General features: G+C 39.6%; 1 protein-coding gene across 1 annotated transcript in view; it reads right to left on the bottom strand.

The window, feature by feature from the left end:
• gnai2b (guanine nucleotide binding protein (G protein), alpha inhibiting activity polypeptide 2b) overlaps positions 1–27,119 on the bottom strand; it is a 57,267-nt gene that overhangs the window by 17,126 nt on the left and 13,022 nt on the right. Inside the window, exon 2 of the mRNA XM_066663020.1 lies at positions 1,119–1,161. Coding sequence (XP_066519117.1) covers positions 1,119–1,161 — 43 coding nt within the window. The remainder of the gene's footprint in view (positions 1–1,118; positions 1,162–27,119) is intronic.

Raw genomic sequence — 27,119 nt, forward strand, 5'->3', positions numbered from 1 at the left:
GTGATAAAGGTTCACTGGTGCCGTGTCTGGCACCACAGGTCTACAAAGGAAATGAAATGCTGCACTAAGATAAGCAAGGAGATGCTATAAAACACTGGAGCTCACTATCTCTCCGCTGATGTCATTCATTGAACCTTGTTGCCAAAGAAAAACAAAGGAACTGCAGAGGTTTTCTTTAAAGGGATAGTTCAACAGCTATGAGGTGTTAAATAATCTCAGTTAAACTTGATCATGGGTTTTCTGACTCAATATGGCACCTACAAAACAGACAAATGTATACCACCAATCTACAGTTATTTTGAAGCATGACTTGTCAACAATATTTATGTAGTAACTGCATCAGCCAGGTGGCACAGTGGCTCCAGGTAGTGTTGCTCTTTCATCCTGTGTCTGCTCAGGTTTCCTCCAGGACTCTTGTCCCCTCCAACAACCCAAAAACATCAGTAGGTGGAATGGCTATGCAAAAGTGTCCATAAATCTGTGTGAGTGTGAGTGATGCCCTGTAACTGAATGGTGTCAACAGACTGTCCTGTCCAGAGTGTGTCCCTTGGGCCCTGGCATGCTATTGACACATCCTGAGTCTGATGATGAAGCAGTTACAGAAAATGTATGAATAAATAAATGAATAATAAATGAACCAACGTAAGACTCTTAGCTCTAGTACATATTTATAGACACAAACTCTGGATACTAAACTATTCCACTGCATTTACATTTTACTGCATCAACTTACAGAAGTCTTAAACAATCTTAATAATAATTCTAAAAGTACTAAAAAGGGAAAATCTACCAAACTTACAAGGCCTATTTGGCACACCAGAACACCCCCAATCAGATAAACAGCACTTCCACTGTGAACAGGCATTTCTATGCCATGGGTCTGAAAGTACCTGTAGCGCCACCTTTTGTACAGAAGTTTACTTTTAATATCTACTTCTGTCAAAACACCTTCACAAACTATCACAATCTTCCAAGCAGCATTGAGCTTCTTGAGCTAGATCTAGAAGAGTGAATTGCTGAATTATTATTTAAATGGACCATGTATGAGATCAGACTTGAGGAGGAAGGATGAGGAGGGAAGGTAAGGGAGATAAAAAGAAAATACATCCTTGACTTACTTCATCTGCTTCACAATAGTGCTCTTCCCAGACTCGCCCGCACCTGCAAAGACAGGAAGAGAAACTGAATCAGAAGGGATCAGATTTAAAAATAATACTGAACTTGACTTGAAAAGCAAAGCGATTTCTATCTCCCCAGAGTGAAATGTGTTGGCTCTGGTCATCAAGGTCACAGATGACCACCTACTCAATCTAGTGGATTCTGAACAACTCTGTTACTTAAACCACAGGAATAAAGAAAGCAATAAGATGGAGTTTGAGAGAGCTTGTTAGAGCAGCCGAGCCTGGAGCTTTTCATGAATTCAGCTTCAAAGCCGGGGTATCCAGGGGAAACTGAGACCTGTCTGTGTCTATGAATATACCTCTTCTTCATTAGCTCAGTATGTACATGCAGGAATAGGTATCCTGTTCTTCAGCGTGATGTATGTGTTTGAGGTTTAATTTATTAATTATTATTTTGCTTTAATTCTAAAACTATTTTCAGCATGGTGACTGTTGGACTCCACACTATGCTGATTTTCCCCCAAATATCTTCAGAAATAACGTACAGCTGTGGTTCTAGTCAAAAATCAAATTGTTCATTAAGATTCATCCAAAATATTATCTGGTTATTAATGATGCATTTCTGCTGATATTTTCGCAGAGCATCAGTTGGTATTATCAGTCAATTAATATATCAATCAGACTCTAAACTGCAATGTACATTCACAGAACCAGGTCATCCACTGCCTACACCAACCACTTGAGATGCAATCGTTTCACTGAATCACAGCCAAGGCAGAGTCTAGTGTCAGAACACAGCTTTGTGTTGACGTAGGCAACCCTGTATGCCTTGTTGTTATTTCCACCCTGTGGAAGCCTGGTGTGCCCAGATATGGACAAGATTACACTTCCCACATTTAAACAACCAGCTTATTTGTTCCAAATCTCCCAAAGTTAGGAAAACAAACAACTTCTTTAACAAAATCCAAAAACAAAATCCTAAATCCAAAAATAGAGTGAAGTTTGAATGCTGAATGAATCAAGCCTAACAAATTAAACTTCTACTCAACAGCGCGAAGTACAAAAGCTGAGAAGAAGGGTTGGCATGAGAGAGTTACTAAGGGAGAGATGGAGAGGGGGTGAAAAAAGAGGGCTTTTGTGGGCTCTGCTCCATCCCTGATGTCCACCTGCCCAGGCTGTGTCACTGTGCATCAGTCTGGATCATCAGTCTCACTGCAAACAACAGAGAGCATCAGGCAGGCCTGTCACAACCTCTCCCAGCTTCACACACTCTCTTGCTTTTCAGCACCTCACAGGAACCGAGGGGGAGGTAGAATACGAAAGGAAGAAGGGAGGACAGAGAAGATTGAGGACGGTTTGAGGAAGGGAAATGGGAATGTACAGAGAGTAATCTTTTTTTTTTTCTTTACATTTAAAGCATACAGAAATGTAGTGGATGGTAAACACATATTAACGCCATTTACATTTACATACATTTTAAAATATAAATTAGTGTATATAACCTCACATATAGAGGTTATAATTATTTGTTTTATTTCTCTCCATATATAAGCATTTCCTCACTAAAATAAAAAAAAAAATACAATAATAAATGTAGGTCTGGAAAATGCATACACAATCTTTGTGTCCCAATAAACCCCCAGTTCCATTTACTAACTGTGAAAAGCTAAAAAAGGATCTTCTTTTCACTAAGCCCCACAAAAAATGTCTTGAGTAATGGTAAATATTGTATCTATTTCAATATTTTAATTACTTATCCAGATCATTTTCAAATATATAATGCCAAAAAATTTAGCTCTAATGTAATGTTAGCGTATATGAGCTGGTATTGGAAGTTTAAGTTCACACACATTTTTATCCAATAAAACAGAGACAGCATACACTATCTGAAACATACAATCCCACTAGTGCTAACAAAAAAAACATTATTGTAGAGTAGTTTCTCTCTCTCTCTCTCTCTCTGAACTGAAGGCCTAGTTAATAGGGAGTTTCCTACAGAACCTCCTGTACTACTTGTAGAATTATTTGTTATAGGGCCATATTAAAGATAATTAAAAATAATACATATACAGTATACAGACAGTAAGGTGAAAATATATAGATATATAGATGCCACATATAATGCATGGTAGGCCTTCCTTTGGGTGCATTTGTTGAGTTCACACATTGCAAAATTCTATACTAAAAACACAAAAATCTGTGGCAATTAAAATTTGGTCAAAACATCAAATGGCCATTAAAAAATTACATATATTTTATTTATATTATACTGTATATACATATACATTGGTGAAGAATAGGTGAAAATGTAAGAAGGACATCATCTGTGTGTGTGAGGCAACATACAAATAATCCAGAGATTACAAAAACAAGAGGCAGGAGGAAGAGACAGGGTGGCTAAATGAGATGGCTTAAAGATAAAGCGTCTGTCATAAACAAGACTTCATCTCGACACCCCTCGCGTGATTCAGTGCAAATGGAGAGATGGGGAGTGAGAGCAGGAGAGGGAGGGAGACTGAAAAACATTCTCAAGCTCATTGGCTGCACAATAGCTCTGGCAGCCTTCTAAGTCGGTGTGAGAAATGTACCCCCTCCTTCATGGCCATCTGGTGAATCAGAGCAGTGAGGTCCGACCAAACACTAACTCATTTTACATCAGAATGGCAAACCCTCAGCATTTACCTAAAGAGTGGAAAAGTAAAGATGAAACCCAAGTGCAGAATTTGCACAGTGAGGAAAAAAGTGTAGTTATTGCCAGCATTTATACGGGTCCACAATGACAACCGATATAGACCTACATAAGCACTAAAAAAGTTTATTCCTGGAAGTATTAGTTGTCATAAAACTTACTGAATGCAATTACAAAAGCAGCATTTAAAACAACTAAAGCTTACGGGAATACAATTATATAAATTAAAAAAATGTACGATATGTTACCGTAAATCGCAACAACATGTTTAGTAAACACTGCATTTACATGGACTTTACTTGATGGTATAATTAATTTTATATGTTCCTTTGCCTGATAACCTTTGCCTGTTCTAAAGTGGTCCCAGGACCTAAGGAGGAACTTGTAAATTTAATAGCAGATGTCACCACAGTTTAAATGTGTACACGTGACCTCTATCTCTCTGCATGTGAGTGTGCTGGGTTTTTTTTGTCCATGCTGGAGTTAATAGTTTACCTTTTATTTCCCCCATACACGTCGTAACGTTCAGTACTACAGTTTGATGTGGTTTACTTTTTTTACACGACCTTTGTACACAGCAAAACAGAAAAGAATGTGGACCACACAAGCCCCAGCATGAGGACAGCATCAAAAATAATGTTTCCATTTCATTATCAAATATTTCAAATGATAATTATCATAAAAGGTTGGTGTATTTGTGCTCATTATTCTAATTCAACAACAAAATCAGAAGGGTACAGCCTTCATATTAAATTCCCATATCTACTTCTACTTGACTGGAGGAATAATGAATTCAAATTCACATAATTTTAATGACTGAGGAAGAATAGCCAATTGCAATGCAGAAATGTGCTACTGGAAATTGAAATTTGTTTCCGCATACACAGTGGAGGAGTGTGTGGGCAAAGTACGCATGCCCTCATGGGAAATATGCTCGTTGTGGCAGTGTTTACCAAAATAACTGGCTCAGGCTGAATGAGGGCAAGTGAATTCAAGGCAAATTGTTATGGAAAATAGAATGGAAGCATTTTAGTGCCACAGGCCAAATTCTGACCAAAATCTGACACAAAATTGACAATGAATTATATTACGACAAACTGCAACTCCTGGACCGAGGAGAACAACCCTAAACTTAACTTTAAGTGAGAACTCAAGATGCTACAGGGTGTTTCTTAGTGCAAATATCCACTTTATGTTCCCTAAAGAAAGACCAATGTTTGTGAAGAACTTTTCCAAAGTTTAAAACCTTAATGTTAATTCTTCAACCTTTTAATGCCATTGTAAGGATTCCTCCAAATCATTCTATGGTTATTTAATTACTTTAAAACTTTCTACACCACCTTTCATCTCACTTACAAATGTACAGAATTAAGAGTGATTCTTCAATGGCATTTCACAAAGAACTTTTTCTGGAATAATTTGTTTTGAAATATGAAGTTAATATCATGTGTTTCTGTTGCTAACTGTTTTGTATTCAGGTTTAAAAGGCGAAAGGGTGGAACCGTCATGGCCAATCCTACTGCAACCTGAGAGTCTAAAAGTTAAGGGTGAAAACAAACACAAATTAATTTGGTGGAATCGATGGTTGTACCTAATTTAAACCACTGCTGAATGATCAAAACTGAAGAGTCATACACATGTCCCTTGCTTCAGACTCTTGGTGAAATGATGCATGAAAGAGGGAAAACTATTTAGAATAGTGTTAAGAATATGTGAAAACTGTTCTTAAACTGTTAAGAATATGTGGAACACCTGTGCGTTGACAGCCGAAGCAGAGGATAAAGGTTTGCTTTTGTGGTCCAAGAATGACATTAACTGTGGAAATATGGAGGGGGGGGGGTAATATTTCCTTGTAAAATAAACCAGAAGATTAATCTAACAGGAATATGATTTTTTCCAAATGCTACAAACATTCAAAACTACAGGCAGTGCAATCTAACAAATATTCACAATGTTTTTTTGGGTTAGCTGCCTTTGGCTAATCCTGTGGTATTGTCATGAGCTAATTTTCCCTAAGCTCCCTGTACCAGAACTATAAAGGAATAAACAAAAAGACCCACAGATGTGTTCTTTAAACTGCGTCTAAAATATTTACATCCCTCAACAGCCACCTGTGAGAGCAGACCTCAGAGCCCAATATAACCTCCATATGAGGCTAAGGTGCAATGCTAATGCACTGTAATGGCAGAATCCCACAGGGCCTATAATTGATCTCTGTGGAACATCAAGTAATAACAATTACCCTGTTTATATACAATCCCCAAACCTGTGCAGAAAGGCAAAACAGTTTAATTGCACGTGATTGGTGTGTTATTGTCTGTGCCGGACCAATTAACGGATACTGAAAGGGTATCGTATTTTTACTTAACCATCCCCTAAGAGAGCGGGTGAATAATTGAACTCAGGTGAGGGGACCATATAATCAACCCCACTGCCCAATCCAATTAGTGAAATGCATTTTCTCCCATACACCTAAGGCTAGGAAAGTCCTACTTCTTTATCTACAAAAACATTGATCTACAAATATTGATGCAGATTGGAGATAAGGGTGAGAGAGAGAGAGAGAGAGAGAGAGAGAGAGAGAGAGAGAGAGAGAGAGATAGTGCAAGAGACAAGGAGAGAGGGCTGATTGTATGCCTGGGCCCTGCCTTACAAAGGCCTCTCTGTGAACTTGGCTGGCAAAGGGGACAGGCCGCTTCTGTTTAGTGTCATTTGGACCAACAACAATAAGCATCTAAATGAGATCCCGAATGGCCCCAATGGCAATTAGTGGACAGAGGGGAACAGGGTGTCCACCTCATTCACACAGCCAACAAAGAGGGAGGGGGGCTGCTTGCGGGTGCCGTGAATGAATATGAAGATAACTAATGTGAAATAATTTGTGTTCGGGATGAAATATCCATGTCAGTCAGGTACCAGCAGATGATGTGAAAAATGGCACCATGTGTCCATAATGCACTGTTATCCTCTTCAGAATAATGGGGTTGGGCTATGCTGTTCCGAACTACATTATATAAGACTGTAGAGCATATTATTCACCTCAAAACCACCCCTTAGTATGTAACCTCCAACTGAACTGTTATGGAAGTAGCGCCTTTTGTAGCCTACATTCACTGCCACAGACCACTAAGACCATTTCAGTTAGCTGCTCGGCATTCAGAACCACCATTCAATAGTCCCAAGGGACCCATCTCCAAGCAGGCTTGGACCACTTTGCTTAATCCAATTCATCAAGCAAAGAAGGAAGAGACAATTTACCACTGTGTGTACAGCTTTTGCACTCATACAAGCACCCGCAGGCACTGACTACTGGCTTTTGATAATTAAAGAAGCAGAAGCACTTGGTCATGCTAGCGCTTAGCCTGTTAGTGCAGTGTCATTGGCACAAGCCTCAGCATCTTGCTGCTGTCGTCGTGCTGCGATGGAGTAAGTTGGAAAGATGGATGCTGTTACTGAGGCTATTATTCTCTCTCTCTCTCTTTCTCTCTCTCTCTCTCTCTCTATCTATCTCTCTCTTCCTTTAAACTCAGTTTAATCGAGTGGCAGAGACGATGGCAGGGCCCCCTCCGAATCTACATTCATCATGCAGACATGCCCAGACATGCCTGAGGTAGGTCTCGTTTGATGAAGTAGGGTCAAAATGAATGACAAGGAGGATAGAAAGGGAAGAAGTGGAGGTTGATAATGAAAGGCAGAGCAATGCATGGCTCAGCTAACTGGGGAAAAGGTAAATGGTGGCAGGTAAATGTGAGTGGATGGAGGTGGAAGGGAGAGGAGAGAAATCATTAATGGAAAAAAGATGTGGGAGGAATGAGAGAATGAGGCAGGGAGGGAGGGAGGAAGTGAGATTTGGATATGCGGTAAAAGGACAAAAAAAGGTAAAGAAGTAGAAAACTGCAAAAATGAAAACAGCTGATACATTTATGTTGAACCAGTGAATCAAGTCCGTCTTTACTTTGGAGCCAACTGAACGGCATGCCATTGCTTTTATTAAATAACCAGGCCTTGGCCTGTCTTCTTTTCATAAGGAATCAAGTATTAGCTACAGTTAGTAAGAAGGTAATCTAATAACAACAATAACAATTTATTTAATTAGAACAGGTTTGTTTACAAAAACAAGAGCAAGGACAAATATAAAAAATAGATGTATATCCATTAAGGGGGTTAATTTGTGAAATAGTTTTGATAAGGAACGAAAAATGTGTAGCTCACTTGGCAAGTTTAAAAAAATGTTAAAAAATAAGGCGGTAAGCACTTATAAAACCAAAGAATGATTATTGTTAAAAAAAAAAAAAAGTATGTATATGTGTGTGTGTTTTCTTTCCGTGGTGGTTTTGTATCATCTAAATACAGAAGTAAATGGAATTTTAATTAGCTAAGTACAAAGGGTAGGCACAATAAGCTAATGCTTCAGCCTATACCTTTTCGGTTTGTTATTGTTTTGTTTTGACTGTCATGTATATTAATTTAATATTTGTTACCATTATTATTGTTGTCCTCTTTTTAGGTAATTGTTATTATTATTATTTTTTTGTATATACGGTATTCATTTTGAAAACTGAAATAAACACTAACTAACTAACAATAACAACAACAACAAAAATAATAATAATATAATAATAAATGGAATTTTTAAAGCGCTTTTCAGTAACTCAAAGATGTTGTTTACAATCAGATGAACACGTAAAGACAATCACATCCCCAATCAAACAGAACAAGAGGAACAAATAACGATACACAACACATAATGCTACAAAATCTGTGTTCACAAAATGGCTGGCAAACCCAAACAATGCACATACACTGAAGTTTTAAAGGAAGCAGTTCCAGCACCAGTTTGTCGCTCTGTAAAACCCTTTAAATCATGTGATTTGACATGCTTTACACTTCCTTTTTTTCCCTACCCCTTAGCAAACAGCTAACTATAAGTCTCAGATGTAAACGAATTAAGTTATTATAAACATGCTTTCTCTGAAGGCATTCTAAAAGAAGGCATTTTCCTCAATTAATAAAATAAAAACATGTTAATTAGTTCTTTTCTAATGCACATTATATTACACATAAGGTTTTTAGCAATATTCATACTTTATTAATACGTCTCGTCTGCAAAGAAATGCGTTGAAGTAATGATGTGCTGCAAGATAATGCAACAGGACACAACCCTGAATAGTACTAAGCACTTAAAGAAAATGAATAAATGTGTATTGCAGTTTACTCAGTTCTAAGATATTACTAGAATTCCAAAGAAAAACTAGAATTATTCTAGAGGGGAGCTATTTAGATTTAAAATTAAAGGCTGAATTACACCTCTGGTTGACTCAACAGAGAGCCTACACCGCAGGCTACGTTAGAGTCCTACGCAGTTGTGAGCTTTTATACCTCTGCGAAGGTGTCTGCGTCGCTCTGCAATTAGGGCAGAATCACATTTTCCTCTACACTGTGTAGTAAACAATGTAGTGGTGTTGTAGTATAACTTTTATGAATCTTCAAAGTGCACTAGTTAGGGAGTAGGCTATTGTTTGGGACAGAGCATAGTTTACAGGAGGTGCCAGGAAAGAAACAAACACAAAGCCAGCACCTTTTTTCCACAGGGTCCCATTTCTCCTTGCGAGTTGTATGTTATTTGATCTTATCTACACTTTTTATTTAAATGTTACATGTAGCAATATTAATAGATAATTAATCACAAGTGCATCACTAAAAATAAAATATATTTACCTGTCCCTTCTTTGCAAACTAGTGGCATCAGCACACTGACATTCTACACACAGGTGGAATTTCATGGGATATTACCCTCACATCCCCCACTAAAACAGTCAACTGTAAATCACAGCATCTGTTACTGAAATGCAGAATAAATCCCCATGTGTAGGCAAATATACACAAAGTGCAATGTGATTACAAATGAAAGAGCATAATTACAGATCCCCCATGTTTAGTCTGCCATTATTAATGTCATATTGAGAGAACAGCAGAGGCAGAAAACAGGTCAGCACTTCTTTAATAATTCACAGTATAACCCTCTCTCTGCTAAATTCTCTAGGCTTTTTTTGCCCATCTCCGTCGCTCTCTGTCGTAGATGAAGCATAACGGAGCTCTTATCACATGCTATTAATTACACAAGGCCCTTATTATACTGCTTATGGAGGACCTACCCTGAGAATTAAAAGCTACGGTAACATTAGCATGCACATCTTAAGCATGTAAAGGGGTACTGCAGCCTTGCACATGGCTGGTATGCCCGTGGTGTAGACTATATATTGGAAGATTAACAGCACTCAGCTGTGAGAAATGTTAGTGAGAGCAAAAGCAAGTTTTACTCTTACTAATGATACCAAGATGTAGTCTATCACTCCACAGTATACTCTCATTGTTATGACATATACACTGAACAATCACTGGATTAGAAACACTTAACTTGTATCTACACTCCACTGACCATACAGGAGCACTTGGTAGTTCTACAGTTGCACACACGGTAGTCCACATGTTTCACCCTGCTCTTCAATGATCAGGACCCCTACAGGAAACACAAGCACCTGGAAGAAACCCACGTGGACACGGGTAGAACACACCAAACAGTCACCTGGAGCGGGACTGTGACACTACCTGCTGCACCACCGTGCCACCCAATGTATCCAGCACAACGTACCGCATCTAGCACAATGTAATATATTGCAGTTTTTCATTCTTTTACCGTTTAATCTGTTCTCCGCTGTAGAGCTTCACTCCATGCACCTGTGTTTACTTTCTGTGCTCTGTTCTCATTGGCTGTTGAAGGAACTCATTCAGCCTAGAGTTGGTGGAGAGTTTACACTACACGACTACGTCCAAATTTGGGTTGAAAAAAATCAAATATCTGATATGCTGCGATTGGTCTGAAAAGTCATGTAGTGTAACCCCAGCTTATGTCGTGCCAAAGAACACTGACTTCTTTCAAGCAACCACAAAGAAGCATGCTAACGCAGGTCAGCAGCAGGCCTTAAAAAATGCATTTCACAGTCGGCTGTAAAAGGCTGCTGAGTCAGGCTAGACTATGTCTTCCTACTTGTATTTGTAGAACACTGCTTTAACAAAATAAAAAGGAAAAAAGTGGTTTTGGTGCATCCCTAATCTGATCCACTTGTGCCAGCACAACACGCACTAACACACCGCCACCACTGTGTCACTGCAGCATTGAGAATGATTCTCCACCTATATCATACCTGCTCTGTGGGGGTCATAACCTTGGAAGAGCAGGGTGAAATGGGGGTAAGAAATTAAGCAAAGAAATAAGTGGAGTACAGTCTGTAACTGTAGAACTACAAAATGCTCCTGTGTGATCAATGTAGTTCAGAGAATGGACAGTGGAGCTACAAGGTAAACTTACTTACTTTGCACCTGTTCCTCAAACGACACACAGATAAATAAACAAACCTTGGGGCAAGTGGCCATGTGTTTGCTGTTTGACCGGCACATCTTAGCCATGGCCCACATTGCCGGCTTCCTTCAAAGAGATTCACGGCTCATGACACAGAGCACATCACAGGACAAAGTTAATTAAAGCAAACAGAACCTCCAACTTAAAATAGCCACAGACTGTGGTTAGTGTAGTGTGGGTAGTAATTTCACCACAGAGGTGCGGCATATGCGTGGTGGGCAGCGGAAAAGCATCTGAGCCCAAAGAAGAAAATAATTAGAAGCCACTCTAAATTTAGCGTGCAGAGGTGGTGACGAGTGTCGAACTGTGGGCCTCAACGTTATTGGCCCCAACAACTGTCTCAAGGAACGTCATTCTGCCTCCTCTTTCCTACGTCCCTCTCCCTTTTGCTGCCCCCCCCCCCCACTGCCTGAGGGAGCGGAGGCACATCCCTCCAATGTTCATGCGGCCTCTTATCAAACATGCTTGTCTCATCAGATCAAAGTTTACAGAGTGAAAGTGCAATCACACAGGCATTCACACAGGGACGCTAGGAAGAAACAAAACAGTCTGAAGAAAGAACGGCTCCAGAAAGGCTGCTCTGATACACAACTGTCTTTTTATTCTCACTGGGTATGTTTACATGCAAAGAGTTGCACCAATACAATGGAATTCATTCCTATTAGAGATTAAGGTTGCTGTTTCTATGCACACTCTACTCAAAACTCTGATGGAAATCTTTGTTTTATGTGCACACTGAATGAAAGAAGATGCAAAATTACGCACACGCTTTGAGCACCACTTATAGCAGATGTTACCATGACAACCAGCATCACGTGAATCCAGTGAGAGTTAGTGGTGCACGATATGCTGGAGTTGCTCAGACTCTCCAAAACCAATGTCTGTATAAATCAATCCTCTCTCAATCAAGACAGAAAGGCAGGGCCACGGATAAAGTGTCAGGATTAAACTCTTTTAAATTAATTTTACCCAATTTTAAAAGGTGATATACATCAAACTAAGTTCTGCCTGTTTAAGTTTAATATAAAAGTTTACTATATGCAAGAACAGCCACTCTTCCTGATTAATTTGGCTCAGAATTTCTGGGAGCAGTGGGAGCTGTGTCTCCTGCTTATGGTCAGTCCCAGTGATGTGCAGAGATGTGCTACCAGTGATTCTCTACTATAAGAAGTAGCTCATGTATGGAACGTCTATACATTTGATGCTAATCTGGTTGTTTTTCTTTCTTTTTTTTTAAATAACTTGCTAGGGTCTGAAAAGTTGTTGCTTTGGACCCGGACGTGACGTTTCACAAGGTCGATACATCACAACTTAACAAGTGGATACAAGAGACAATTATATGGTTTGTCCTCAAACATAAGACATGTGAAAGCTTGACCTCCAGAAACTTTCCAGAGGAACAGCCATCAAAGTGATTTGTCCAGACGTAGAGCACGTTCCGATGAATATCTGAGACGTTTATGTCATGTGCCTGCAGGTTCAGTGCTCAAAAGGAATAGAAAATTCATTGGAATTCATTGGGAAACAACAAAACTTCATAATTTTTAGCAGGTGACATGTAAGACAATGACAAAACCAGTTTTACAGCTTTCTAAATTGAGAGCTGTTGAGGCAGGTAAGCACACCACAAAAATTTCCTTCTGTCATTAAGATTTATCTGGGCAAAGCCACAATCGCATACTTAAACCCTTCACTTCCTCAATCCACCGTTGACCAAAAACAAGTGGAAACAGAGCACCGACTCACTTCACGGTGCTCAATTCTAACTTTAGACGGCAGAGAGGAAGTGTTCCCAGAAACGCAGTCTTGAAAAACGACTTACGTCAATGAAAAATATACCAAGGTGTTAAGATGTCTAACGATAAAAGGTTTCTTTGTAGACGGTATGCAACCTTTAAAGCTTCAAGTGCAAAATGCCAAAAACTCCTGAAATATAATAATGCAGTTCAACCTACTACTAGCAGTAGCAGTTGTAGTAGTAGTTCTCTTTTAAGTGGGCTTTAGTAAGCAGTAGGTCAAAGAAGAGTATCCCCACTGTCTCTGCTGGGGGTTTCCTGCAGTGAAACATGCTCATGGTGTAAATATTTAACATATACTTCTGCTTTTAATGATAAAGCCCTTCCTTTTTCTGTATGTACAGCATGTCATCATGGCTTATTAATGTTTATTAGTTGATTTGTTCATGTCTGACATTCTTGATAAGGGGAAGCTATAAGAATGTGTGTTGTTTATTGTTTTTGTGTAGTTTAATCAATATAACTGGTCTATATATATATATATATATATATATATATATATATATATATATATATATATATTAAACGCCTCCACACGACATGAAGATTAACCCGCGTCAGTGCAGGCCCTGACTGTGATGCACAAGGCTGTAGTTTGTTGTACGAGTCCGAGCCGTAACGCAATGGAGCCTTATCGGCGCTGGAGTTCATCTCCCTCTGGATCGATCATTTTCGTGATCATTAATTGTATCATGTGAAACTACATGCCATGGGTTCGTGCACCGATTCAGGTTAATTACATACTAATCACACTGTGGTCCTAATGTGGAAGAGAAATCAGTGTCCCCCCAGAAATAAACAGAGCTGAAAAACTATACTAGACCTGTCATTCCTTTTTTCATTTAATTCTGTGAGAATCAACCTGCTTAAAAATCAAAACAAACAATAAAAAAATATCCAATCCAAAATCCAATTGCTAGTTACTGTTCATTAAACATTTTTCACACTCTCAGACTGTTGATTGGCTTTCTACAGTAGGTATTTTATGGTCTGAACAGTTGTTCTGAATTGCCCATGATAAACCCTGAAACGTATCTTATAATGCATCTGTGGTGTTAAGTGGAAGAAAGTCTAAAATAACATCTTCAATTCTGTCCAAAACTCCCATACTTGGCTGTATTTAAATTGGCTAAGACTGTAAATCCTGGATGAATATGGCTTGCTACACTGGCTTCGTGTGTAACATTAGCTTTCTCAGAGGCTCCTCACCACTATCACAAGCCAAAGGAAGCCCACAGGCCTAATTGCGCTGTTTTGATTCCCACTGGGATGTGTAATATGAGCTAGATTAAGTCTGTCGCTGACTGTTTGAACTCTCCTGTTTGAACTTTAATAGCCTGAGACCAGCACATTAAACCAATGCTTGATAATGCGCCAATGAAAGCTCATAAACATCAGTGTAAGTGCGTGATCGTTTTACTGGCCACATGTGGCTGCACGGATATTCTCCCAATGTAATTTGCTTCCTAGAGTTGCAGAGAAGGAGTCAAACTCAAACTAGCACCTGTGCAGCCTCTGCTATTGAAAATGAAGGCCAGAGCACAATATGCAGAACAAAGGTTAGAAATAATAAATCAGTGCCATTTATCACTGTACCACTGTAAGCACTGAGGCAGCTGTAACAGCGCCAGATCTGTACAAAATGTAATCGCAGTGTAGGCTTCACAAAACTCTAGAAGCACATGTAATACTAAGGTTTTCTCTCTAGTAAATTTAACATTTGCCTGGATGAAATGTGCATTACCTAAATTATATTGCTACAAATCTAAAAATCAGTCAATCTATATCAGAGTATACCAATGATACATCGACCAATGATATGGTGATGTATTATAATGGTACTTAATTAAGAAATTAATAAGATGTTATAAAAGTTATAGAGCTTTCTCATTACAGACTACAGCTATAACTCTGTTTTGGACAAATCTAACAATACAGATTCCAAGTAATAATTTGAATGTTATCAAGACATAAAATATTAAAATAATTTTAGATATTGATATGAAACCAAACTGGTTTTACACTATTGAAAACTATGATTTCCAAGTTTTGAAAGGTACTTACTATATGAGCCACCCCCCCCCCCTCTCTATCTATCTATCTCTATCTCTCCATCTCCCTCTCATTGGGCAAAGAGGAGAGCAGGTGTCCCCACAGACTGTGACTATAATGATGTCTGCAGGGCTCTGAGAGAGAGCTCCAGCTCCAGAGCCTCCTTAATCAGCCAACTTAAACCAAGCCTGCAGGGAACGCTTGATTACAACTTCTGTTCCTATCTGAGCTTCTTCCTCTTTTTTTCGTTTCATACACTGCACACTTCCTTAGTCTCTTTCTCTGTCTCTTCTTTAAATACATCTCACTTTCATATCTTCCTGTCAAATATGTAGATAGTTTTTTATTCCGGCCACACTCCTAGGCATTGTAACATCCCAGTAAGCCATTTTCTCACATCTTTCATGCTGGTGTTAAGCTTCCATTTGGAGATTTCTCACTTCTTCCCCTTTGGACCTGGTGCTGTATCCTCAGCTCTACCAGTTCAGTTCACAGTGATATAACTGAAAGATTCGATTTAATCTCAAGCCTCTGTTTTGAATTTTGTACGTAACGTGTGGCCATATTTTATAGGGCTAAATGAAAATCTTGCTCATAGTCCTTTGTTGAATTACAGATTACGTTCAGAGGTCTGTCATTAAACCAGCTAACTTCTGTCATCAAATTACAGGTTCACACACACTGCCACTAGAACCAAGTGTTTCATTAAAAGTGAAAAGACACACACACACAAATTGACACTCACTCACACACACAATCGCACACACTCACACACACACACACACACACCTCAATGAAAGTGTTACGTGCCCTTCCTATAGTGGGTTCACATTTTTAAAATTATAGTGCCCTGTACAAAGCAGCAAGCAGCCGTTCAGCGGTGATCCATTACGGTCTGAAATGCTTCGTCACTCCAGGGATAAATACAGTCTGTATCCTTCGTGATATTTAAACGCTGCTGAGTAATATAAATTATAGCCTTGTCAACGTGCAGAAGAGTAGCTATCGGCCAGTGATGACGCATCATTTTATTGGACAATAGACAGTTGCTAACCCACTCCTGTGCCCTCCTTTAAAAGACAGAGACTTGCACTTAAGGACACACACAAAAAAAACCTATAAAACCACCTACGTTCCCGCCCACATATTGTTTTTTTTCACAGTCTCACACATTTTGAAAGTCAGTGTTCAGCACTTAAACTGCTATTCGAGCAGCTGGGGCTGCAGCTGCACCAAGCCCATACAGTACAGCACAATATAAAAGTTGCTGCACACAATAAATTCATCATACTGCCGCTATGTACAGGGTGTGTTCCCGCCTTGCGCCCAGAAATTCCGGGTAGGCGCCGGACCCACCGCAATCCTGAGTAAGATCAAGCGTTTTCAGACAATTACTGAATCTGTACTTTTTTTTCCCCTTCCAGCAGTAATTTTAGACCACATTTTTGATTCGTTATGAGTAATGTCTATAAACTGCTGGGTGATTCAGAATGTTTTAGAAGACAACTTCCAGTACACAACCATTCAGAAAAACTATTTGGTTTAACATTCACCACAATGATACGATTGTCTTATATGAGCAAAACAGAACAAGGTTAGTTATGAACCAAGTAGCAGGACTCTGACACGGGATTATCAACATCAAATATATAGATTAAAAATAAAAGGTTTCAAAATGGCTGAGCTTGAACTTCATTATTCAGTGTGCAGTAACAGCAGTCTTTCAGAATCACTTCATGTCCCACTGTACAAGCCGCTGCAGCTGTAAACTCAACCATATTCTCACACACTGCAATCTCCTGTGTGCTGACTGCATCATAAAGATTTTCTGAAGATAAACACATGATGAGCGAAAATGTTTGTGTCAAACTAAGCTGCGGTGGATCGCAGCTGCATTCACAGTGAGATTCTGACACAAAACTTCTGACACTCCTTGAAGATTACTGCAGGCTGTGTTTTCTCAAAGAGGCACCAAATCTGCTACTGTTGAGGATGTCATATTACACAAACAGGGAGCAGTGACTTTACCTCACAAACAGCTAATTTTTACATTTTGTGATGCAGGTTCTGACAGCAAAATTATTCAACCGCAATCTCACAGTGTAAACCAGCCTTCAGACGTCTTCAAATCTGGACCTGCAACCCGGTTTTCAAACCTGGATCTTTGCAGTCATCGGTAGGACAGTTCATTACATCAGCACTTACAGTTACCAGCAATTACATAATTCAAGAACAGGTACTTGGTTTAAAATAGACAACCTCTCTGTACAACTAAGCCCAGATAAAGGCAAAGCAAACAGAGGCGTACTTAGATATTTGTAATCTTCGGTGTAGACATACGGCTTGTTTTGCTGTAACTAATTCAGCCCTGCTGAGCTTAAACCCAAAGCTCTTGTTGCTAGCACAAAGGGATTGCAGAAACATTTATAGTATGTACTGGAGGGCCCTCTACATGGCACAATGCTCTGGTATACGGGAGGGAAAAAAGTCTGCATGCCTTCCTCAGGCTATTCTTTCTCAGAAAACTGAGTAGAAAAGTGCCTCTGCTGGTTAATGGTATTTCTCTTTGTGTGTGTGCAATTGTGTGTGTGTGTGTGTGTGTGTGTGCCAGTCTGTTGTTTTATTCAGAAATAAAACGAGATCTAAAAAGGTCAATCTCTCTCCCTCTCTCTCTCTCTCTCTCTCTCTCTCTCTCTCCCTCTCCCTCTCTCATTAAAAGACACTCTCAGCCAAAATCTGGGGACGAAGGAGAGCCGTGGCTGCAGTTCGATTATTCATTCGAAAACACCAGCCGTTTCCCTTCTGCAGGCGGCAGGTCCTTCAGCCCGACCGAGGCCAACTGTCTCATGTTCTTTTCATTAGAGAGCAGGCGGCTAATATCAGCAGCCAGTACAGAGTGAGCTCCTCGCTTCAGCTTTCAAAGCAGCCAGGAAAAATGTCTCTAAGAAGGTACACAGGACACAAAGTACAGTAATGATTAATGCCACACTTGGCACTGAGCATTGCTGCTTTAAGTTCATGTGCATTTGTTCCATAGTGTCACTATTGGGTTTCTATGGAGTTATACAAGTTGTGTATTTGTGTCCACAGTGGGTGCCCTGTTATGGGTGAGTTATTTGACAGTTAAGACCAGTTGAGTGAGAGAGAGGAGAAAATGTATATTTATGAGAAAGCTGGAACATTTCAATCCCAGCCAACAAGCTAACCAGAAAACAGATAAGCAAGTAAAGAATGACATTTCAGAATGTACACAATGCAGTTTTAGATTCAAAACAACTTGGTCTGGGCTCAGTATAAACACCTGATAGACTTTTTCCACAGAATGACCACAAATGTATAGCTATTTGCTGCAAAACAAAATCTTCAGAACTTGTGTAAACCCCCTCTTTTCTGTTCTTCCATTTTCTCTGTGTAATTATGTGTCGACAGGGGCCAAGCGGCCTCTCTTCCCGTGATTCTCTACTACACTGTGCCACTGGATGCAGTGTGTGGGCTGAATCCTGAAGTGGAACAAATGATAGAGAATGGGGTGGGGTTAGGGGGAAGTGGGTCAGAAGCCCAGGGCTCCTGTGCGCTCCTTTACTGCTGCACTGCAGTGATGGAGCTGCCCAACCCCTCTCCATTATGAACTCTTCCATACTCTATAATGTTCAATCATTCTGGGCATTCTGACAGACTGCATCCTGCGCATGCGCATATCTCACAGCAACAAAAATGGCTTAGCGTGAGTTATTCCACTTAACAGTTAACAGATACTACGCACCATTCATCTTTAAATCAGTGACAGCCTCATCCTTAATAATGTTTAGTAACAATTCACCAAACTCTATTAGAAAATTTGGTTCAATGTGACACAGTGGTGTCTCAATACATGATGAATTTCGAAACCACAAAAATAAATAACTAGGCTCACTTCAGTTCATCAGTATGACAATAACACCACAGATCAACTGGCTATAAATCACTTTTTTCCTTTGTAAAAATGTGAAAAATGGGCTTGTAGCCTTGTTGCTTTGGCCGCCCAGTCCACTAGACCATGATTTTGTAACAAAGCCCCAAAGTTGGATTTCTCTGGGGAATTTTCCAGAGGTGAACTCCTTTTTTTGGCGGACGAGGCGCTGGAACCTTAACCTGTGACGAAACTTGAGGACACTAGGAGTTGTCGTGTCACTGTTTCTTCAATGAGTTAAAGTACTGAATCACCGCCTGCTAAAACAGATTTATTCAATCCAGAGCATCAGGAAAGCAAGGCGTCTCAGAGGGTCGGCACATTCTTAGCTGTGGGTTTCTGTAGAGATACTATGGCTGGGCTCAATTTAAGCCAAAATTGTTACCTAAATCTTGGTAATCTATGAGCTTCAGGCAAGAAGCCCTGAAGGATTTTAGCTTTTATGCAGCCATCAAGGCTGGGTTGCTTTAGGCAAAGACTTGTTTGCCTTCAAAATGTGTGTCTTTCCTTTTATGGGCTGAGGGTTCAAACCTTCACCTCCAACTACCACGTCGATTAAACTGCTATGTTGTTTCTCCATGGTTCTGCTCAAAAAATACAGTGACTGTCAATAGCAGAACATTGATCACTTTTTTGGCACTTGTTAAAAGGCGACATGAAAGCCTTAAGCCGTGTTCAATATCCAGTACATGTCTGCTTAGCAGTCACAAGCTGCTCATTTAGAATCTTAAATGACCATCATCGCTGCCAGCACACACCCGCCCATTCAACAGTCATGCCCCAGCCAAACTATGACTAATGAAATGATAGGATTGAAAGATCTGTCAAAATGAAACATGTCTTATTGTCTTAGTAGAGATATACATTAAAGATAAATGACTAAAGGCCCTCTGCTGATGACAAGTTAAAGTCAGACTAATGCCAAGGGGGAAGTTGATTGATCAGGGCCAAGAGAAGAAGAAAGCTATAAAAATGAAACATGACATGTACGTGTCTGTTTGGCCTGGATGAAGGGCTCGCTGTTTGGAGAACTGACCTGTAAGGAATATCAAAAGAAAATGTAACATGTCATACTGTCATTGATACATCTCTACTGATCAGATTTAACGCAGTCCGTGCATTAAGGAATAGGTCAAACATATCAGTGTTTAATTCCTGAGGACTTCATTAATTACTGCTGTTTCTTTACAGAAAAAATAATTATAGAAATATGATGAAACTGCAAACTTATGTTTCTAATCCATTATTTCTCCAAAAAGAGGAATGTAACAGTCAATATTTAGTCAATAATCGTAAATTAATAGTCAACAGGATAGAACTGAACATGCAGAAACAATAAAACAAAAAAAAAACATTTCCTGCAAAACAGTATGTGCTTTCTCTAATGACAGCTGCCTCTCTCGAAACCAACGACCAGGAACTTGAGATTGATTATCTCACTTCAAAGCTCTAGAGATAACAGAGTCGCCTTGATGCTGTCCTCTGTTACACCTTGAAGATTGCAGTTAAAAACATCTTCCCACCATTACATCTCCCAGGGGCATCAGCTTCAAAACCTAACAAATCTCTAATGGCGCACAATTCTCACTGCAATGGAGTAAAAGGTGAATTAAAAAAAAATTCACTCTCTCTTAAAATCATCCGTATCAAAAGATATAAAAAAATTTGCAATAGAAAGAGGGAGAGAGGCTCTTTGTGGTTCATGTTCTTCTACTTCTTCTCTGTGGGTGGAGGACTGACTCACTAGTACCTGAGTGAGAATCACCAACAGCCAGACAAGAACACACACACTCACGTCTGCTTTCATATCCTCCTGGTTAAAGCAGAGGACACCACTGGTATTATCCTTCATAATGACACATGAAACATGAGTTTATAAAATGGTAGCCTAGCAAAAAAAGACAAAAAAAGATTATATTCCAAACAATTTGGATCATTTCGCTTGGAGCGCATCCACTGTGAATATTACAGAAGGGAGCCGCTGTACTCAAATGACATAGAGAAATTAAAATACTACCATTTTGGACAGGAATAATACTCACCTGACTGGGCATTTCACATCATACAGATTTATGTGTAAGCAGAAGATTGAGGAAAATTTGAACTCATAGTGAGTCAAAAGTTGTTTTTGATGCATCCATGAAAGCATATGCACTTGACCGTCCTCATTAGCTCCAGATCTCAAGGCTTTACTCTTGTAATCACTTGTGATGAGTGCTAATCACTTTAGAAAAATCTTACTTAGCATTTAATTAAATGAGCTCTGAGAACAACTTCGCTTTGGAAGAGACTGTAATTACACAAATACACTACCATTCAAAGATTTTGATAATTAATAAAAATAACCCCATAATAATGCCATAACTGGCTCAATATTCTATTCATTTATTCATTCATCTGTAACCGCTTATCCAGTTCAGGGTCACGGTGGGTCTGGAGCCTACCCCGAATCACTGGGCGCAAGGCGGGAACACATCCTGAAGGGGGCACCAGTCCTTCACCGGGCAACATACACTCACACATGTGGACACTTTTGAGTCACCAATCCACCTACCGACGTGTGTTTTAGTAAACCCACATGGACAACACACCAAACTCCTCAGTCACCCAGAGCAGGGCTCAAACCCACAACCCCAGATTGTATAGTAATTACACACTTTGAGAACATTTAAAATGCAAATATTATAATAATGCCTGCTACAAGTTGTATATAAAACATGGAACGTCTGTTACAAGCTGAGGATATCTGTATTTAATTTACAGCATGCAAATATTGTTCATGTTAGTCACATTTAATTCTGTACCAATATAATACTAAAATTACATAGGGGTGCTAACATGTTAGCATTACTTTAGAAACATTACATTTATGGCCCACAAAGAAGGGTGAGCAATAACTATCCTGGTTTACCATGGACAGAACTAAGCCACTGCAAATTTCTTCACTAACAATTACTCACTTTTGCTCATTGATTCCAGACTTTTAACAGATAAAGTATACACGCTGGTTTGGCTATGATCGGTTGGCTCTATGTCAGTCTCTGGCCTCTTTTCCACACTAGACCCTAAGGCAGTGCTGTACCTTTCAACATCTGTGCAGACCCATTAGACCAGTTTATTTTTTCAGTCGCTGTGTTGCTAAATTTGAACATTTAGCAACACAGCGTACAAGTACATTTCTTAATAATTATATGACAGATGCTGTCGCCATTCTCATTCCTGTCCTGATTTCACAGAGTTCAACTAGCAAGTTAGCATGTTATCTTACAAAATGGAAACCACAACCCACCCCTCCCCCACCCAAATATGTTTAGCAAATTGTTCTGAAAAATCAGGCGTTCTGTACCAACGTCCATGTGGAATAGCGACACACCACAAGGCTTTTGGGATTGCCGCAAGTAATGTCCAACACTCCACAACTCTGCACTTTTATTAAATACTACTGTAAACAAGCTCCGGGTCGAGGCATGAACTAAGCCAACTGAGAAAGACCTCGCAAGAAAACTAAGCTCTCTGATGGCTCCAGGGCAAGGCGAGAGAGCTCAGCAGAGCAGCTAACTGCTTAAGTGTTTTTTTCAATTAATGCTAGAGTTTTATAGAACCCTCTGGTGAATAGATGGTTTCTATTTGCTTCTTAATAAGTAGATTTCTGTTTTCATTTGTTCATGAAAATCATCCTGACCTAATGCACCTTAAATTATTTCCCATTTGTATTCACACAGTCGTGACTGTAGTCAAGTGTTTGGTATAGATAAACTCAGATATAGCTGAGTTTACAGATTGCTGAAGCACCTGGGCATTAAAGCTAACGGCATCATAATTCAAGGACGTTATTCTGCATGACACTGGTGGGCGTGTGGAGGAACCAGAGATGTGTAGACTGAAGCACAGGTCACAGTGGATCTCCTTTTTATCTGACCTTTAAATTACCAATTCCCTTTGGATGTACCCACCTCTCCTTGGGTGAAAAAGCCTCGCCGGCAGAGACAGATTCTAAATTTGAAGCGCCAGGTGCTGTGACCTTAACTCCTCAATGAGCATCAACTTTAACACCTGAGACTGTAGTGGAAAATGCGTTTGTGTGTAACAGCAAGGGCCCCCAAAAGCTTTCGATGATCTGATTTACGTTTTCAGGTTGTGGTCAGATGAGTGTGTCACAGAACACAGGGGAAGTTAAGACGTTTGAATGTGGCAGTAAACATGCTTTGATGCATTCTGCAGATCTCCACTGAAACCATGCTGATCTTCCTGTTGTTGCCAACAGGAAGCTGGTAGGTTTGAGCAGAACACACACTTATAGATTTACACACTCTTTTACACACATTTCTCTGCTTGCTGGAGTAAACTTCCATACTTCAGTGCAACAGCTCAGTGCTCAAATTTAAAGCATTTCTTCTTCCTACCCCAGATGTAAGCAGTAAAGACATGTTTGATGTGAAGTTTGCTGCTGTATTTTGGACCATAAATCTTATAACTACCAAGTAGTAGATTCATAAAAACAAGAATTGGAAATCAAATTAATTTTAAAGAAGATTCAAGACAGATGCTACAATATTTGTAGCATTTGTACCATGCAAGAATAGCGTGTCATATTTTTTCAGAAACCACTTTAGCAAGTCTATTATCTGTGATAATGCTGTGCAATCTGAGGCATGCACTTGACATAATCTTGGCATGCAGTTAGCTTGATGTTAATTGGTGGAATATAAGCTTCCATTATGTATAACCCATATAAAAGCAAAACAAGTACATGTGCAAAACAAAAGCAGCCAACATCAGTCCTCAAAATTAACTGTGGCAGCTGATAAGGTCAGGTGAACGTTGTGCAAATTTGACTTTCATTGAATTAATCTTAGAAGGCACATCTCTTCTGAGAGAAGACAGAAATTCTAAGCCTCTAGCAGTGGAGTGATAATGCAGCACTAGCTCCCCTAACAAAGCCACTCAGGAAATATGACCTATGTCAAAGATGAAGTAAATTTAGCACTGACTTTTTATACACTCAAGAGTTCTGCAAAAAGGCCTGAAGAAAAGTAATGCAACTACAACATCCTCTTGGGATCTAAGAGGGAAGACACAGACTTAACACCGCAGGCGAGGTGTATTTCTCTCTCTCTCTCTCTATCTCTCTCAAGACTCCAAGCAAGGTGTGTAATGATTCCAAACAATACACATTGTTTCATTTATATGTGAACACATGCACATACCTGTGTATCTTTTTCTCTCTCACACACACACACATCGAATAAAAAAAAAATATTAAAAAATAATTATTGAATAAAGAATTTTCCAAGGGCCATACCATGAAAAAAAAACCATAAATTTATAGTATGTTTTATTTAAACAAGCCATTTCAGTGTGGTGAGGGTTTGGGCGCTGTTACGGACACATTTTGGTTTATTTTAACAGCTGTAAACACTCCATACTTCTGTAAGAGGGATAATAAGCTGGTAAAAGCTAAAAATATTTGTTTTGTAATTGAGACAAATGTTACAGTAACAGACCAGTTGTGTCATCACTAGGACCAATACGCAAACAATGTTTAAAACGTGCTGAAACAAGAAACCGAGTGAATAGTCTTTCCTGAACTAAACTCTAGTGTAAGTTTAAAAAAATAAGAATTAAATAACAAACTGAATGTTTACATGACGCAATAGAGGTTTGCAACACATTAGTTTGCCAAATCATGCTTTTTTGAATCATGAAATATGAACGTTTATTGCTGACTAATCGTATTGAACACAATGTCACACAATCACAGCATCCATCCATCCATCCATCTATAATAGACAGATAAATACATATACACATAGCATGCACAAAGAAAATCTAAAAATCGAAAACCTAATCTAAAATAATGCAATATGAATTAAAAGACTTTTCTGATAGACTTCAGTTACCAAGCTGCATTAGATAAGACACCATGAACATCCAATGGATCCCCTGGACTAACAAATTCAGCTATTTGGGATAACCGCCGTAATGACATCAATATAAGCTCCATCAAATTAGACCAAAGGGACTGATAATCTCTCCGAGACTGTGAGCACTCTGCTGAGGAATCTCTACTTTCTGCTGCTTTGAGCAAAACTCTGACGTGTGGCGTGAGACTGATGCACAATGGAAGAAGACAAAGAGAGAAGGGGGAGGCTTAATCCAAGTATGCCAGTGGAGAATATGAAGAAAGAGGAGAGCAGAAACAGACAGGTCCAAAACTGGGTTGTTGGGACACCAGCCAAGCAGCTTTAGTGTGTATTGTATATTTATGCAGGTTGGAGCTTTTCACATTTTCATTTATTTATAAACCTGTTCTGTAATGAATTCACTGACCACCTTCATCTATTTCATTATTCATTTTCACATGGTTAAAAAAAAGTCGTTTCATCTTCACAGTAACTGATTTGGTGTGTTTGTAACTTAACAAAATCAATTAAAAGTGTACAAGTTACTTACAGGGAATAGAATCAAGACAATTTTAGCACAAGGAACCGGTGGAGAACCAAGAACAGCCAAACATGCCACGTTGGACTGACGGAAAGGTTCTGCAGCAGGCCTTGCTAAGCTGGGAACTTGTCCAGTTATGGCTACTGCTGAGCATGGTGGTTTGTTGGGTTTCTCTTTGCCTCTCTCTCACTCTCTCTATTTTTTATGAGCTAGCTACTAGCCACATCTGCTGCACAGCTGCCTCCATAAAAACAGGGTACAGCTGCTTTTGTTCATATATATATATATATATGGTGGTTTATATATATATATAAACCACCTTACATCATCCCTGTTGAGAAAGGGGAAATAACAGGTTTGCTGCAATGAGTCCAGAGCAGCTTGCTACCTGAAATTAGTACAGCGTTCGTTATTATTACTCAAATAAAACCTCTAAGAATTTTTCCCATGCAGCCTGTCAGGCCTCTATGGTTTAGAGAAGGCAACACAAACCAAGCAGGCCTACCACACCTTTAGGCTGGTTACATATCTGTGCAATGATCTGCAAAGAGCAGTGATCATATCTTGGATCTGTACATCAGGATTAAAAATGAAAGGCAGGTAGTGTGACAACACTGTGAGGCACCAAATCACACTGATAACTCTCATCTGACAGCACACTGAGAGATTCTGTAGTTGATGCAACGTGTGGATATATTTGAAGAAAGGTGAGAAAAATAAGCGAAGAAAAGAAATAATCACAGGAAATCAAGGAGCCTACCAATCCACAAACTGTGAAACAAGACCACACAGTCAATTATTTGTGGTTTGCCTAACTCAGAAAACGTGTTAAAACAAGACATCCGGATTTTGCTCCACTTCAGGTTCTGAGACTTTAGAATTGTCCCGCCCCTTTGTCTGAGTCTCCCCATTACAGCGCTTTACAGATCATTACAGATATCATTACAGATGATATCAATCTTATGACCAGAGGTTATCAGGTCTAATTTTCTGACACCACTGAAGAAATCTAAAGAAGCAAAAGAAACTCAGGCAGTGTAAAAACCCATCAGCTTCCTTAGGAAAGCTTACCGCAGAGAAATCACCCTCCTAATCTTAAAAGTCCTGCACTACCTCTTCTATCCTTCCCCCACACACGGCACAAATTAATAAGGGCGGGCTCGTGACGATGCATTGATCACTGGCCTTGGCTGAACTCAGCTCTAGCAGAGACACATCATGCTCTCCTGGAGATGGACACACGTCTCCATGGTGACTCGGACACAAATTACCAGGCTCTGTGCTGGGACGCAGCGGGGTGGTTTTATAATTGAGATGTGTACGGCCTCACGACACACAAACCAGTTTATTTATGAATCAGTGTTCATCTGAACAGTCTACACGTCTTGTTGACGTTAATTAATATGATCACAGAAACAGGGATAAGGGAACCGTGGGCCGATGCGCCTATGTTTCATCTGTATACGCTCTACAGCCAATTGCTCCTGCTCTTCCAACGTTTTTACCTGGGCATTGGCTACTCTTGGTTACTCTTTGCTGCAGTAACAGCTTTATCTTCAGTGGATGCTGGAACATTTCAGTGAGGATTTGATCAAATATTGTTGAAGGCCAAGTGCATTCTCCTATGCCTCAAACAAAAGTAACGAAA

This window comes from Hoplias malabaricus, chromosome 3, assembly GCF_029633855.1.
Source record: "Hoplias malabaricus isolate fHopMal1 chromosome 3, fHopMal1.hap1, whole genome shotgun sequence".
Classification (NCBI taxonomy): Eukaryota; Metazoa; Chordata; class Actinopteri; order Characiformes; family Erythrinidae; genus Hoplias; species Hoplias malabaricus.